General features: G+C 42.6%; 1 protein-coding gene across 2 annotated transcripts in view; it reads right to left on the reverse strand.

Moving 5' to 3' along the window:
- DEPTOR (DEP domain containing MTOR interacting protein) overlaps positions 1 to 17,998 on the reverse strand; it is a 131,175-nt gene that overhangs the window by 60,274 nt on the left and 52,903 nt on the right. For both annotated transcript variants that reach the window (XM_084618168.1, XM_084618169.1), the window contains exon 5: positions 1,845 to 2,023. In XM_084618168.1, coding sequence (XP_084474294.1) covers positions 1,845 to 2,023 — 179 coding nt within the window. The remainder of the gene's footprint in view (positions 1 to 1,844; positions 2,024 to 17,998) is intronic.

The following is a 17,998-nucleotide window of genomic DNA, read 5'->3' on the forward strand; positions in this document are numbered from 1 at the left end:
TGGGCTTACCCAGGCAGCATACACCAGTAGGTCCAGCAAACTACCCCTTGTACGTACTGGCTGGTGTGGGAAAAGGAAACACCTTCACATCACCTCTACCCCTTTACAATGAATTAGTTTCTCAGGGGCACTCAGTGGGAGCAGGAACTGCACCTTCCAGCCATACTGCGTGCAGTCCCTTGCAAGGGTGCAAGAGAGGATCTTTGTGCACCCACACAGGGCTCCCGAGGGTGACCCTTCGTTATTCCTTGGATTCTGTTAATGAGAACAATGCTTGCTTTGCAATAAATCTATCACATCCTGATTTTCTTTCCTCTGAACACATTTCAACCGTGAATCCAATTTTTTTTTAAACCAGCTCACCCTGTATCTACATATAGAAACAGCTCAGGGTAAAAATACAAATGAAATAATTGTTGCTGTAGAGAGGAGGGGGAAATATTTTCACTTTGCACTAAGTCCTAACCTGGTGGCACTCTATAAATCAGCACCAAGGGTAATTATAGAATTGAAGCTGCCTCTTGTAAACATTCAGAAGTAGCTGCTGTTAATTACAAGGTAAATACAAACTTTGCACTTGATTAAAGTCACAGAGAAACTGTAGAGGTACTTTATAACACCAGGCCTTTTCCTTCCTTGAGGTTACAGGTATTGTCATAGAACAACAAAAAGACCCTGCTTCATGCAGCTACCTATTATTGTTAAATCTGTACTGTGTTCTAATCTATACAGGTCTTATGCCGTGCTCATCATTGTAGCATCTGAGCACCTTCCAGTAGCACATTAAGCAATATGACTAACACATGTCACATGTCTGTTCTCTCATCCCCTCTCTAGGGGGAGAAGTACGTACAGTGAAGTGGTCTAGATTTATTTTTTTAATATTTACACACACACACACACACACGTGTTGGTATATGTTTATGTTAGAAAAGGTAAGATCAAAGAGATTCGCCTTGCACTTAGAGCACAAGGTGGTGAGGTTTGTGAGGGTCCTTAGTTCCTGGAGGAGTTCATTCTACGGTCTTGGGCTGCCCCCAAGAAAGCTCTGTCACTTGCACAGCTGAGCTTTACCCTTATTGTAGCAAGTTATGTCGTGCCAGTAGCACCAAGGAGCCCCACTGTGCTGGGCACTGAACAGATACTAAATCCCTCCTTCAAAGACCTCACAGTGCAGGACTAACTGTAATAATGTTTCAGGTGAAAGTGATTTCCCCATCCTTTTCCAAATATACCTGGCCAATTGTGCAATACGATAGGGATATCCGCTGGCGAGCCGGTTTGTTTACGTGCAGCGTCCGCAGGTTCGGCCGACTGCATCTCCCACTGGCTGCAGTTCGCCATTGCAGGCCAATGGGGGCTGCGGGAAGCGGCGGCCAGCACATCCCTCGGCCCATGCCGCTTCCCGCAGCCCCCATTGGCCTGGAATGGCGAACCGCGGCCAGTGGGAGCTGTGATTGGCCGAACCTGCGGACGCTGCAGGTAAAAAAGCATCCCAGTCTGCCAGCAGATTTCCCTGACGGGCCGCGTGCCAAAGGTCGATCCCTGTCCTAGGGCAATGACTTCCACTGTTTAATTATTCACCACCAAATAAAAGGTTGCCTTTTATTCATTACTTATTTGTTACTAGCAACTCAAACCCAAATTCTAGTGGTTTTGAGTGCTTTTGAAAATTCAACCCTTTCTTAAAAATAAGTATACAACCATCTATCATTTAGATAGGAGTTAGAATTGGAAATGTTTTAGAGCCAAACAGCGCGATCTGCAACCTCTTTACATGATCCTGCATGGAAAAAGTGTTGTAAAGAGTGTAGCTTTTTGTTACCAGGCAGTAAATTCCTCACCGTGCTGTATAATCCCATGCTCCAACAGTCTACGGCCAAGTTGTTCTGCCTCAGTCCTTGTTGTGACTTCTCCTTCCTGAATCAGCCACTCAATAAATTCAGATGCCATGAAGGTCCGTTCATACTTGACGCTCTCCTCTTCCCTGGCTAGTAAAAGTGTGTTCTCAGAATTCATCAGCCTGCCACAGAAGGAAAAACGAATATATGGGGAAAGCAATTCTTCAGAAAGCAATTCCTGATCCATTTTTGTAGACTAGGCAAACAGAAGCAACTTTTTATTGCCTTAATTATAAAGAGTTCTTAATTATAAACTGGCATGTGGAACGCTAAAAATGAACAAAAACATTCTCAGGCTAATCACGTAAAACTGGGAACTGCAATTCAGAAAGCCGAAGGGGCTATTAACAGATGTCTAAGGAGTCTTGAAACAGATATTGTGAAATAAACTTACCAAAAAATAACTGTCCCAGTGTTTTGGATACTGAAAACACTTTTCCTTAGCAATACTTGCCTTTGCTATTTGAGTAACATGTGATCTTATGAAGTTGAAATAAGCACAGCTGTCTTTCTGTTAGGTCCTCCTTTGTTTATTAGCGTCATTGAGAACATTCAAGGCACTAGTGTAGTAGGGTATATTAGTTACCTTGTGTTCTCTCTGTGAGTCAGCTACTTTGCTTGAAAGAAATCAAACTTTGTTGTTCCTCTATTTTTAAATTACTTGCTATTTGTTATTATTTATAGTACAGTAGTGGCTCGAGGCCCCAGACCATGACTGTGCTGGACACTATACAAATACGTGAGAATCCCTACGTTGAAAAGCTTACAGTCTAACCAGTATTGGTTACAAAGTGGTGAGGGTTGTATAACAAAACAAAAAGATGGTAATCAGAATCCAGAAAATGTTCCCCACACAAGGAGGATCATTTTAAATGGAGGCCAATTTATTTTGAGATCAAAACGTGTACCCAAAAATTCAGAGGAAAGCATCCTACGATGTTGTGTTTTCCCCCCCTTTGAACACAATCAAGTTAATTCCATGTTCAAGATTGCCTCACCCTACAGAAAATGCTTTCTATTTTATATTGCTAAAAAGTTACGGTCCAAAACCTATTTGTAAATGAACTTATGACAGGTAAGAATGAATTTCAGCACTGTGTAAAATGCCATGCAGAGTGCACTGGAAACATCAACAGCTTTGTTTATTAACTAAAGTGAAATGTAGACAGTGGCTGATCAAAGTTTAACTTCATCACTCCACCACTGTGTCACAGTGTTCACCTGAAAGTACTGGGCAATTCAGCACTTGGTCTTTGTCCACACTGCAATAAAGACCGTAACAGCTGCAGAGGGCCTGGATCAGCTGACCTGGACTCAGAGAGCTCAGGCTATGGGGTTAAAAACTGCAGCATTCCGGCTTAGGCTGGAGCCCAGGTCTGACACCCCACAACGGATGTGGATCTCAGAACCCGAGCCCAAATGTCTACATGGCCAAAATGTCTATGTGACTTGGTACTGCAGGTTATTTTACTGCAGTGTAGACCCCAGGCACCTTTTAAAAACAATCCCTATACCTTTTTGTACAACTGCATAGTAAGTTGGGAAGGAAGGATAGCCCAGTGGTTAGGGCACAGCCTTGGTATTGGATTCAATTCCCTGCTCTCCCACAGACTTCCTGTGAATTTGGGCAAGTCACTTAGGCCCAGATTCTTAAAGGTAAGCACCTAACTTCCATTGAAATGAATGGGAGTTAAGCACCCCTTTGAGGATGTGAGCCTTAGTTTCTCTGTGCCTCAGATCCCCTTAAACAAGGGGATAATAGCACTTCATTCATCCTTAGCTCTATTTCTGCAGGTCTGCATTGCAGCATGGACTGCCTGATAACTACATGATCTTTAACGGGACTTGTGGCCTAGTTTTCAAGGGCCAAGCTAAGTACATGCAGCATTTCTCAGGATCAGCATAACAATCCTCCCAAATCATTCTACAACCAGCCAATTGGAGATGTTACAACACAATTAATTATCCTGGAACCGCTTAAGCTTTTTGCCCTTCTGGTCACAAATCAGAATGTGGTATAAATGTACATGAGCTTACTTTTAAATTGCTAAAGCATCTAGAGCTCATCTTAGCAGAAGAAATTGAGCACCTGTCCCTCCAGTTTTGTAAGTTCTGAGTCTTTGTAACCCATGAAGAATGGAAATCTGCATATGATCACCACCTCTCTTTTCCACTGACTTCCTGCATGCATAAATTCCAACTGCAATTACCAGGAATCATTTTCAAATGTTAAATGACATGAAACTAAACCTACAGAAGATCTTTTAAAAACAAAACAATTTCATTTCTAGCTAATCTGAAGGGGCACAACTATACATTAGATATATATTGATGTTACTGATTTTATACTCCTTTCAAATAACTAGGTCTAAATTGGTACACAAGCTGAGCTCTGACACCATGTGGAAGGGGCTGCCCCTTCTCCCCAAGACACCGCTCCCCACTCACTCCTCTCCACCCCGTCCCACCCATCGCTCATCCTTGCAGCCAGTAAAAGTGATGGGGCCATGGCCCTCTGGCCCACTCCATTCCGACACTCCGATAACACTTGTGTTGGAAGGACACGATATTATATATTAACATCACTTCATCTGGGGAGATGTTTAGAATTAATTAATGGGGGCATCAGAAAGTGATGTTGCAGGAAGATATGGCGAAGGCTCATTTAAAAATGACAATGGTTTAAGCAGTTGGTCAGATAGACCCTGATCCTACTATTTCAAGTCTAAAGGATTTATCCTACTGACTTGAACGGGAGTTAGCTGAAACCCTTAATCAGTTGGCCAGACTACCAGTCAGCCAAGCTATAGGTCAAGACCAGTGTCAAACTACATGGTCACAGTTGTGAACTGGTGGCAGATAAAGTGAACTGTTATACATTTTCTTGTGCCCTTGCCAAACCTTTTGAGCTGAGTAAGAACCCACACAAAAAAACTTAGCTGAATTCAGGGACAAATCCAAAAGCAGGTGTGACATTCCGGGGTGCAAGCCATACCAGTGAGGGGCTGTGTCATCATCAGCCCTGTAATCTGGCATGCCCTGCAATGCCTTGCTGCTGGACCTCCCAACCTAGATTGCTCACAAACAGCCACCAGCATGCAGGTGCTACTGAGTGACTATGTGTAACTGCAGCCTGCCAGCTGCACTTGGCTTACCCTCTGGCTTTTACCAGCCTTGGTTACTCAACAAGCTCCCAGTCCTGGATTTTCCCCCAACAATGTATGTTCTGTACCGTCCAGCCGCCTCTTGGATAGCCAGAGATATTAGGTCCATTGTCCCTTTAAGAGAGCAATACACAACAGCTTGCCACCTTAAATGGAGTTACTCGGACAATTTAATTTAAATGCACAGGATTAGTTTCAAGTAAAGCATAAAACAGGTTTATTTAACTACAAAGAGATAGGTTTGAAGTAAGTACAAGTAACGAAGCATAAAAGTTAGAAATGGTTACAAGAAAAATGAAGATAAAATGCTTCCTAGTGCCTAACTTAAACTATACTTGATTCAAAGTAAAGTCCTTATCACATCCTTCTAACAGCATTACTGATCAAAATCTTGGCTAATTGGCTAATGTAGCGCCAATCTTTAAAAAAGGGAAGAAGGAAGATCCTGGGAACTACAGGCCAGTCAGCCTCACCTCAGTCCCTGGAAAAATCATGGAGCAGGTCCTCAAAGAATCAATCCTGAAGCACTTGCATGAGAGGAAAGTGATCAGGAACAGCCAGCATGGATTCACCAAGGGAAGGTCATGCCTGACTAATCTAATTGCCTTTTATGATGAGATTACTGGTTCTGTGGATGAAGGGAAAGCAGTGGATGTATTGTTTCTTGACTTTAGCAAAGCTTTTGACACGGTCTCCCATAGTATTCTTGTCAGCAAGTTAAGGAAGTATGGGCTGGATGAATGCACTATAAGGTGGGTAGAAAGTTGGCTAGATTGTCGGGCTCAACGGGTAGTGATCAATGGCTCCATGTCTAGTTGGCAGCCGGTATCAAGTGGAGTGCCCCAAGGGTCGGTCCTGGGGCCGGTTTTATTCAATATCTTCATAAATGATCTGGAGGATGGTGTGGATTGCACTCTCAGCAAATTTGCGGATGATACTAAACTGGGAGGAGTGGTAGATACGCTGGAGGGGAGGGATAGGATACAGAAGGACCTAGACCAATTGGAAGATTGGGCCAAAAGGAATCTGATGAGGTTCAATAAGGATAAGTGCAGGGTCCTGCACTTAGGACGGAAGAACCCAATGCACAGCTACAGACTAGGGACTGAATGGCTAGGCAGCAGTTCTGCGGAAAAGGACCTAGGGGTGACAGTGGACGAGAAGCTGGATATGAGTCAGCAGTGTGCCCTTGTTGCCAAGAAGGCCAATGGCATTTTGGGATGTATAAGTAGGGGCATAGCGAGCAGATCGAGGGACGTGATCGTTCCCCTCTATTCGACATTGGTGAGGCCTCATCTGGAGTACTGTGTCCAGTTTTGGGCCCCACACTACAAGAAGGATGTGGATAAATTGGAGAGAGTCCAGCGAAGGGCAACAAAAATGATTAGGGGACTGGAACACATGAGTTATGAGGAGAGGCTGAGGGAGCTGGGATTGTTTAGCCTGCAGAAGAGAAGAATGAGGGGGGATTTGATAGCTGCTTTCAACTACCTGAAAGGGGGTTCCAAAGAGGATGGCTCTAGACTGTTCTCAATGGTAGCAGATGACAGAAAGAGGAGTAATGGTCTCAAGTTGCAGTGGGGGAGGTTTAGATTGGATATTAGGAAAAACTTTTTCACTAAGAGGGTGGTGAAACACTGGAATGCGTTACCTAGGGAGGTGGTAGAATCTCCTTCCTTAGAGGTTTTTAAGGTCAGGCTTGACAAAGCCCTGGCTGGGATGATTTAACTGGGAATTGGTCCTGCTTTGAGCAGGGGGTTGGACTAGATGACCTTCTGGGGTCCCTTCCAACCCTGATATTCTATGATTCTATGATCTTCAGGTCCAGACTCCTCCTCCAAAGTACAATGGCTATTTCTTTTATCTTCTTAGGTGTAAGGAGGGAGATGGACACAGAGAGAGATAACTTGACTGCCCCTCACTTTGATAGCTCAGACCCCCTCATAAAGTTTTTTTTCAGTTGAAAGTAAGGAGACATGGAGTCTGGTGGGCAGGAGTTGCTAAGTTGTTTATTAAGATGCAGATCTGTTTGTTCCTGCCTCCTTTCCTTGCCAAAGAAAGTCACTTGATAGCTGATGGCCCATCAGATTTGATGACACCTGGCGAGGTGTCAACTTGTCCTTTGACTTTGAGAAACAAGTTTACCCACTCTCCAGACTTGTCTAGTAAATGCACTTCAGTCATGATTTCATCTTATGCTTATAAGTTCACGTATAACATCGTTACATATGTTTTACCATCATATTATTGACCAATAAGTTATTAGTTTTCAAATGATACCTTACAAGGCATATTTTGTAAAAAGATTATGACAATAGTGTATAAGGTGTGAATAGGGGTGCATTCTGTCACAACAGTAACATAACAACACAAGGAATAAGATGCAGAGCACCCAGACCACTTGTACATTTGCATAGTCCTTATTCTTCCTTTCAGGGTTTTTTTTCTTTTCTTTTTAAAATACAGGTAAGCAAGTTTTAGCTCCTGAACATATAGTCTGGCAACATCCAGTACAGAAGGAGCTGTGAAGGAGCATCTTCCATGCCTTGCTCAGCCTATCAAACACACACACACACACACACAAAACAAGCAACCAAGCCTTTTCAAACCAGCTGTTGCATGAGAATTGGTTGCCCAGGCTCTGCAGGAACCAAACAGAAATTCTTGTTTTTACATGTATATATAATTACTGTGTCTAGCTGATTAAAGAGGCAGACAGACACATCCCTGCAAAAGAGATGCTAATGACTGAATTTACAGGGACACAAAAGAATCTGGAAAAATATCAAGTGAAAAACACTCAGCTTAATATTTCACACCATTCTCTCTGAGCCCAGAATAGAACTGCTAAGGATTAGAATTTGTGAACAAGCAGACATGAGAAACTGACAGTTTAACAAATTCAGAAATAAGATTGTCAGCTGGTGTAAGTCACCATAAATCCTCTGACTTCAATAGAACTAAACCAGTTTACAGCAGCTGAGGATATAGACCTTTATCAGCCAAATTTAAAATAGGTTAAAGGAGGTTAGAGACAAAAAGACATCTTTTAAAAATTGGAAGTCCAAATCCTATGGAGGAAAAGAGAAAGGAGCATAAATTCTGGCAACTCAAGTGTAAAAGTATAAATCGGCAGGCCAAAAAAGAATTTGAAGAGCAGCTAGCAAAAGACACAAGCACTATCAGTAAAATTTTTTTAAATACGTCAGAAGCAGGAAGCGTGCCAAACAAGTCGTGAAGCCACTGAATGATCGAGGTACTAAAGGAGCACTTGAGAAAGACAAGGCTGTCACAGAGAAGCTAAATGAATTCTTTACCTCCATGTTCACTGCAGAGGATGTGAGGTAAATTCCCACACCTGAACCATTCTTTTTAGATGACAAATCTGTTGAATTGTCCCAGATTGAGGTGTCAATAGAGGAGGTTTTGGAACAAACTGATAAATTAAACAGTAATAAGTCACCAGGACCAGGCGGCATTCACCCAAGGTCTGAAGGAATCAATATATGAAATTGTAGAACTACCAACTGTGGTATGTGACCTATCACTTAAATCATGTTCTTTACCAGATGACTGGCAGAAAGCTAATGTGGCGCCAATGTTTAAAAATGGCTCCAAAGGTAATCCTGGCAATTACCAGTCAGTAAGTCTAAATTCAGTACCAGACAAACTGACTGAAACTATAGTAAAGAACAGAATTATCAGACTGATAGATGAACACAATATGTGGTGTATGAGTCAACATGGCTTTTATAAAGGGAAATCATGCCTCACCAATCTATTAGAATTATATGATAGTGTCAACAAGTATGTGGAGAAGGGTGATCCAGTTAATATAATATACTTGGACTTTCAGGAAGTTTTTGACAAGGTCCCTCTCCAAAGGCTCTTAAGCAAAGAAGTCATGGGATAAAAGGGAAGGTCCTCTCATGGAGCAGTAACTGGTTAAAAGACAGGAAACAAAGGGTAAGAATAAATGGACAGTTTTCACAGTGCAGAGAGAGAAATAGTGGGTTCCCCTTAGGATCTGTACTTGGACCTGTGCTCTTCAACATACTCATAAATGATCTGGAAAAAGAGGTAAACAGTGAGGTGGCAAAGTTTGCAGACAATACTAAATTACTCAAGATAGTTAAGTCCAAAGCAGACTGTGAAGCATTACAAAGGAATCTCACAAAATTGGGTGACTTGGTAACAAAATGGCAGATGAAATTCAATGTTGATAAATGCAAAGTAATGCACACTGGAAAACATAATCCCAGCTATACATATAAAATGGTGGGATCTAACTTAGCTGCTACCCCTCAAGAAAGAGATCTTGGAGTCATTGTGGATAGTTCTCTGAAAACGTCTGCTCAATGTGCAGTGTAGGCAAAAAAGCTAACAGAACATTAGGAACCATTAGGAAAGGAATAGATAATAAGAAAGAAAATATCAAAATGCCACTATATAAATCAACGGTACACCCACTCCTTGAATACTGCATGCAGTTCTCGTCACCTCATCTCAAAAAAGATATTAGAATAAGAAAAGGTACAGAGAAGGGCAATAAAAGTGATTAAGGGCACAGCTTCTATAAGAGGAGAGATTAAAAAGACTGGGACTATTCATCTTGGAAAAGAGACGACTAAGAGGAAATATGATACAGGTCTATAAAATTGTGAATGATGTGCAGCAAGTGAATAAGGAAATGTTATTTACTCCTTCACATAACACAAGAACCAGGAGTCTTAATAGGCAGCAGATTTAAAACAAACGGAAGTACTTTTTCACACAATGCATAGTCAATCTGTAGAACTCATTGCCAGGAGATGTTGTGAAGGCCAAATCTATAACGGGATTTAAAAAAGAATTAGATAAGTTCACGGTGGATAGGTCCATCAATGGCTATTAGCCAAGATGGTCAGGGATGCAATTCCATGCTCTGGGTGTCCCTAAACTCTGATTGCCAGAAGCTGGGAATGAATGAAAGGGGATGGATCACTCAATGATTGCCTGTTCTGTTCATTCCCTCTGAAGCATCTGGCATTGGCCAATGTGGAAGACCAGTGAGCCAGATGGTCTGACCCAGTATGGCCGTTCTTATGTATAAAGAGACAACTAAGGAAGAATATGATAGAGGTCTATAAAATCATGGCTGGTTTGGAGAAAGTAAATAAGGAAGTGTTATTTATCTCTTGACATAACACATGAACCAGGGTCACCCAATGAAATTAATAGGCAGCACGTTTAAAACAAACAGAAGGAAGTACTTCTTCACATAACGCACAGTCAACTTGTGGAACTTGTTGCCAGGGGATGTTGTGAAGGACAAAAACAATATAACTGGGTTCAAAAAATAATTAGATAAGTTCATGAAAGATAGGTCCATCAATGGTTATTAGCCAAGATGGTCAGGGATGCAACCTCTGCTCTGGGTGTCCCTAAACCTCTGACTGCTAGAAGCTGGGACTGGATGACAGGGAACAGATCTCTCGCTAATTGCTCTGTTCTGTTCATTCCCTCTGAAGCATTTAGCATTGGCCACTGTCAGGAGACAAGATATGGGAGTAGATGGACCATTAGTCTGACCCAGTATGGCTGTTCTTATGGAATGCAGATAGCTGACAGATTTCTTCACCAAATAGTTGCTAATCCAACAAGTGGTGATGCTTGTTTAGATTTGGTATTGGTGAGTAGTGAGGACCTCATAGAAGAGCTTGGTGGAGAGGACAACCTTTGTTTGACTGCTCATGAGTTAATCCAGTTTAAACTCCTGGATCCAGCCTTAGAGGTTTTAAAGGCCTGGCTTGACAAACCCCTGGCTGGGATGATTTACTTGGGTCTGGTCCTACTTTGAGCAGCGGGTTGGACTAGATGACCTCCTGAGGTCTCTTCCAACCCTAATCTTCTATGATTCTATAAAACTAAATGGAAGGATAAACAAAAATATCCCTGCAACAGGATCTTTGATTTCAAAAGAGCTAACTTTAATAAGTTTAATAAAGTTAATAACTTTAATAAGTCAAGGAAATCAGTTAGGGAAGTGGACTGGACTGAAGAACTCAAGAATCTGAATGTGGAGGAGGCTTGGAATTACTTTAAGTCAAAGTTGCAGAAGCTATCTGAAGCCTGCACCCCCAGCAAGGGGGAAAAAATGTAGGGAAGGGTTGCAGACCAAGTTGGATGAGCAAGCATCTCAAAGCAGAAAGCCTACAAGGAATGGAAGATGGGAGGGATGAGCAAGGAATGCTATCTCTTGGTGGTCAGAAAGTGATAAAGGGATAAAGTGAGAACTGCCAAAAGCCAAGCAGAGTTAGACCTTGCAAAGGGAATTAAAACCAACAGTAAAAGGTTCTATAGCCATATAACTAAGAAGAAAACAAGAAAGAAGAAGTGGGACCACTAAGCACTGAGGATGGGGTGGAGATTGAAGGTTATCTAGGCATGGCCCAAACGCCTAAACAAATACTTTGCCTCAGTTTTTAATGAGGCTAATGAAGATCTAAGGGGTCGTGGCAGGAAGGCTAATGGCAATGAGGATATGGAGATAGAAATTACCACATCCAAGGTGGAAGTCAAATCTCTATCCAAAAATATTAAAGGAACTGGCACATGAAATTGCAAGACCAATAGCAAGCATCTTTAATTAATCTGAAAATTCAGAGGTCGTACCCTGTGAGTGGAGAATTACTAATACTGTTCCTATTTTTAAGAAAGGGAAAAAAAGTGATCCAGGAAACTGCAGGCCTGTTAGTTTGACCTCAGTTGCATGCAAGGTATTGGAACACATTTTGAAAGAGAAAGTAGTTAAGGATATAGAAGTGAACTATAATTGGGATAAAATACAGTATGATTTTATAAAAGATAGATCGTGCCAGACAAACCTGATCTCCTTCTTTGAGAAGATAACTCATTTTTTAGGCAAAGAAAATGCAGTACATCTAATCTACCTGGATTTCAGTAAGGCATTTGATAGAGTTCCACATGGGAAATTGTTAGTTAAATTGGAGAAGATGGAGATTAATATGAAAACTGAAAGGTGGATAAGGAACTGGCTAAAGTAGAAACTACAACAGGTCATACTGAAAGATGAATTTTCAGGCCGGAGGGAGGTTACTAGTGGAGTTCCTCAGGGATTGGTCTTGGGACCAATCTTATTTAACATTTTTATTAGTGACCTTGTCACAAAAAGTGAGAGTGTGCTAATAAAATTTGCAGATGACACAAAGTTGGGAGGTATAGCCAATATAGAGGAGGACTGGAATATCATATAAGAAGATCTGGATGACCTTGTAAACTGGAGTAACAGAAATGGGATGACAGGTTTCAGAGTAGCAGCCGTGTTAGTCTGTATTCGCAAAAAGAAAAGGAGTACTTGTGGCACCTTGGAGACTAACAAATTTATTTGAGCATAAGCTTTCGTGAGCTACAGGTATGCATCTGATGAAGTAAGCTGTAGCTCACAAAAGTTTATGCTCAAATAAATTTGTTTGTCTCTAAGGTGCCACAAGTACTCCTTTTCTTTTTGAGAAACGGGATGAAATTTTACAGTGCAAAGTGCAAGGTCATACATTTAGGGACTAACAACAAGAATTTTTGCTCTAAGCTGGGGACTTATCAGTTGGACGTGACAGAGGAGGATAAAGACCGGGGTGTACTGGTTGATCACAGGATGTCTATGAGCTGTCAATGTGATGCGGCCGTGAAAAAAGCTAATGCAGTCCTAGGATGCATCATGTGAGGTATTTCCAAGAGAGACAGAGAAGTGTTACTATCATTACACAAGGCACTGGTGAGACCTCATCTGGATTACTGTGTGCAATTCTGGTATCCCATGTTGAAGAAAAGATTAATTCAAAATGGAACAGGTGCAGAGAAGGGCTACTAGGATGATCCGAGGAACAGAAAACCTACCTTAGGAGAGGAGACTCGAAGAGCTTAGCTTGTTTAGCATAACCAAAAGAAGGCTGAGGAGGGATATGATTGATCTCAATAAATACATCAGAGGGATAAATACTGTACCAGGGAGAGAGAAGAGTTAATAAAGTTAAGCACCATTGTGGACACAAGAACAAATGGATATAAACTGGCCATCAACAAGTTTAGGCTTGAAATTAGATGAAGGTTTCTAACCATCAGAGGAGCAGTGGGGGCAAAAAGCCTAGCTGGCTTAAAGACTAAGCTTGATAAGTTTATGGAGGGGAATGTATGATGGGGATGCCTACTATGGCATGTGGCCCATCAGTGACTGCCAGTAGCAAAAATCCCACACTGCTAGATGGGGAGGGCTCTGAGAATTGTTTCCCAGGTATCATGCTCAGGGTCTAACTCACAGGCACCGAATTTCATTTTTCTGGATGGGTGCTCCACCTCCCACCGTGCTGCCTCCTTCCCCAAAGCCCCACCCTCATTCTGCCTCTTCCTTTCCCCACTCTGCCCCCTTCTCCCAGTGCCTCCTGCCCACTGCTGAACGGCTCATTGGTTGAGGTCAGATTGGTTGAGATCAGATTGGCTGAGACCCTGGTGTGGGGGGGGAGAGGTGTGGGTTGCCTTCCTCTGCAGCATGGAACATGGATCACTTGCAGGTTTACACAAGTGTAAATGGTGAATTCTCTATAACCTGAAGCCTTTAAAGTAACTCAGCTAGAGGTTAGGGGTCTATTTCAGGAGTGGGTGAGGTTCTGTGGCCTGCAATGTGCAGGAGGTCAGACTAGATGATCACGATGTTCCCTTCTGAAAGTCTGTGAGACTCCCAGTCTTGAGTTCTTCAGTAGAGCTGGCCGAATAATTTGGTGTGATTATGTTTTATGATGAATTTAGACCTTTTTTTCTGTGGGTAAATTGTTCATGAATGGTCATTAAATCTGACACATTATTATTCACTATAATTGTCTGAAGAGTTTGTGCAGAAAAACTTCAGCACTGTCCATTATTTTCTTCCAATATTCTGTTATTTGTCATGTAAGATTGGTCACTTCAGACTCATTAAATTGTTTCTGCTCCCTGACTGGGTGACTGGAACTTTGTAAACAAGAAAGCAATGAATGGCTAGCAAATAACCAATAGTGAATAATAAGTTCTTTTGTTCTCATCCAGATATATGCGCTCATATAGGATGAAATTTACTTCATCTCCTTCTAAGGATTGAGGGATCAACTCTCAGTGCTTCTGTGTCAGATATAGGAGATATTCACCTTAAATCAAAAGGTTGACAGAATAAGAAACATCTTGAAACCTTCTTGCTGAACTAATCAATTTTGTTGTTCATGCAGCAACTTGCTTATTGTCTTAATTCACGTTCCTCATAAATAATACACTGAAGGCACAAATCTGCCTGTGATGACAGGAGATATTTTTTGGCAAGCACAGGCTGTTCTGGATTCTGAATATTAATGGTGCTCTCACTCAACAGAGGGAGGGAGGAAGGAGGAGAGAATAATATTTCAATGCAGTAAATGCAACTAGCCACATGAAGGTTAACCAAATATCAACAGATCTTTGACACTGATTTTTAAGAACGGTAATAATAAAATGTGTGTGTGACACATGGCTAGAAAGGGTTAAACATCCTGCAAAATAAATAACCCACAGAAGACATGTGGGGAGATAATGTTTGTGTTTTTGTGTATTTACATATGTATAAGTAGGGGGGGACAATGTAATAAACAGTCCCTGTCTATGCTGTATTCTGATAATTCAGAGGTCAAAAAAAACCCTGTCACGTAAATTAATTGTAAACACAGGATATCTCAGTATTCATCTCTCTTTGAAATGTACTGTGAATGGTGGAGGAACAAGCAAATAGCCTTCTGTTAATTCGTATACCTAAGTACTGGTGATGGACCTCCTTCAAAGCCATCCTAATTACCTTTTGTTCCCTGAGGAATTCCAACTTCTTAAAAGACATGAAATTATATAAAAGATCTTTGGGTCCTGATTCTGTCATCTGAGATCTGTTTAAACTTCATCAGAGAAGTCTGAGTTGCAATACTGAGGTCCCAGTTATGCTGGTATGTCCTGAATATGATATTTGGACATTGGACTATAAACTATGAACTATTTCTGAAAGAACTCTTTGCACCTAGGAAGCTTACTATCTCTGCTATGAATCTGCACCTAAATGAATTGAACTCATGTCTGTATGTATATGGATCTTTTAACCATAATCTCTCTCTTTTGTTTTTTAATACATTTTAGTTTAGTTAATAAGAATTGGCTGTAGCATGTAAGATCTGAAACATTTGTTAATCTGGGAGGTAATGTGTCCAATCCTTTGGGACTGGTAGAACCTTTTCTTTTATATGATGAAATAAGATTTACAAAAATTTTCATCATATTTGATGTGGGTACCTGGATGGAGGCCTGAGGCTGGATCACTTTAAGGGAACTGTGTTGTTTAGACTTCTGAGTAACCAGTAAGGTAATAAAGAAACTGGTTTATGCTGGCTTAGTGAATCTAAGTACACCTCTACCCCGATATAATGCGACCCAATATAACACAGGTTTACATACAACGCAGTAAAGCAGGCCTCCACCCCCCCACTCCGCAGGGTCTTGGAGGCAGGAGTGGGGGGGGCACTTTTGGGGGCCCCGCAGGCCCAGAGTGGCCCGGGGGATTAGCGGGGAGGCCAGGAGCAGCCCGCTCCGCTTCCCTCGCCCCAGCCCCAGCCGTGTTGCTCGGGGGAGGGGGCTTGGGGAAAGGGATCCCTCCCCGCACTCACTGGCAGCAGCGGAAGTGGAGCAGCCCGGCTCCAGCCCACTCCATTCCGCCAGCTCCCAGCCGTGGCGCTCCGCTTCCCGCTGCCAGTGAGTGTAGGGGGCGTCCTTTCCCCAACCTCCCTACACTCACTGGCAGCGGGAAGCGGAGTGCCACGACCGGGAGCTGGCAGAATGGAGCGGGCTGGGGCCACGTTGCTCCACTTCCCGCCGGTGCCGGTGAGTGCTGGGCAGGGGTGTAGATAGAGGTCGGGGCAGTCAGGGACAGGGAGCAGGGGGGTTGGGTAGGGTGTGGGATCCTGGGGGTGATTAGGGACGGGGGGCGGTCACTGGAGGGGGCAGTCAGGGGACAAGGAGCAGGGGGGCCAAAGCAAGTTCGATATAATGGGGCTTCACATATAACATGGTAAGATTTTTTGGCTCCCGCGGACCGCGTTATATCTGGGTAGAGGTGTATTGGAATATCCACCAGCTTTTGGAGGTTTGGCTGCCCCATTCTTAGCAGTTCACCCTAATAGAGTGACCATAGCTGGCCCCCACTAGGACCCCGGTCACAGTGCCGGATTCAGATTAACTTTCTTAGGTCAATATTTAGCATTGCTTCACCACTTTGAAGTAAGAATTGCGGGCATTTTGATAAAAGGTATGAAATACTGGCAATAGTAAGAAACCTTATATCCTCTACATAAGTGCTATATGGCAGGAGTTCTCATCAGTGAGTCAAACAATATTCTTCCTTCAGCCACCTCAGTATTACTATTTCTCCAGCAGTGCTGTATAAAAAAAGTTTACTTCAGTCACAGAACTAGGTCTTTTTACACTGGTACCAATACTGTAGCTTTTGAATGTAAAGTATATCAAATGAGACTTATAGGTGCTTAGCAACTTCTAAAACTCAAAATCTCAGCTTGTATTCTTCAGTTTACATCAAAATAAAATTGTGCCACTGATCCACGCAGAAATTGTTACTCGCACTGAATGTAAACAGCTGTATCTATTGCTTTTCACAGATCACACATTTTCAAATCTGAACTGTCGTGTTAGCGTGCAAATTATGCACATGGTAAGGAGGGGTATGGTGAACCTTTCAGGTAGAGAAGACCTATGAGGTGATGTTATCTAGTCCATCCCCCCAACCACTGCAGGACTCTTCCTTACAATATATTTTCTAGTGTGTTGTCCAGTTTATTTTAAAGGGTCACAGGCACGGAGTTTCAGCAACCTTCCAAATCTTATATATGATATATGTGAGAAGAGAAGCTGCATTTACACATGACTGTTCTATATTTCAGTTTAATCCTTCTTCTGGTAGTTTGACAATTCTGTCTTTTAAATATGACAAAACACTCATCATCAGCCTTTCAACTCATGCATGTCCTTATTTGTATAATAAGGCTGCAGTATGGAAATGCCTATACTACACAACTATTACATACACATACACTCTCTCTCTATAGGTATACTCTATATCTAGGCACTTATTATACCTCTACAACTCTAGAACTTTGCTTCCTGGAGGGATTCAAAAGGCACACATTATTTTACAGCACCTCTCATCTCAAGCACTTTATGAACATATCACCAATGAAGCGTATCTGTCTTCGGGGTGGAGAGCGGCAGCCAGTACACAGCAGACAGTAAAGGAAGAAAAAGAGAAAGCAAACCTGGACTATTACAAGAAGTGCCACAGGACCTAGGACTTGGATGATGCAGACGAGCTAGGCCCTTGGTGAAACAGCCCACACAACCAACTGTAAGTGTATCTGCTTATCTAAAGGGCTGAGCTAGCTCTGCCAAGCTTCAAATCTGGGACCAGCGAGTATAGGCACCGCAAAACTGATGCCAACTGCTAAGCCCTCCAGAAATAAGGTACCACCTGTTTTTTTTCCTACAGCAAGCAAGAAATAGTTGCCATTGCCAGGAAGCATTCTACAGAAAAAGCTTAGACGTTAAACATTATACGGCAGTAAAACAGTCTTTGTCAAGCCATGATACAGGACTAGGGTTTCCAGGTGCCCAGTTTTCAACTGGAACGCCCTGTCGAAAAGGCACCCTGGTAGCTCTGGTCAGCACCACTGACCGGGCCATGAAAAGTCCGGTCGGCAGCGCAGCAGGGCTAGAGCAGACTCCCTGCTTTCCTTGGGTCTGCATGGCTCCTGGAAGCAGCAGGATGTCTACCCATCTGGCTCCTACGCTTAGGGCAGCCCGGGGGTTCCACATGCTGCTTCCGCCCCA

Source organism: Lepidochelys olivacea (assembly GCF_965140295.1).
Source record: "Lepidochelys olivacea isolate rLepOli2 genome assembly, chromosome: 2".
Taxonomy (NCBI): domain Eukaryota; kingdom Metazoa; phylum Chordata; order Testudines; family Cheloniidae; genus Lepidochelys; species Lepidochelys olivacea.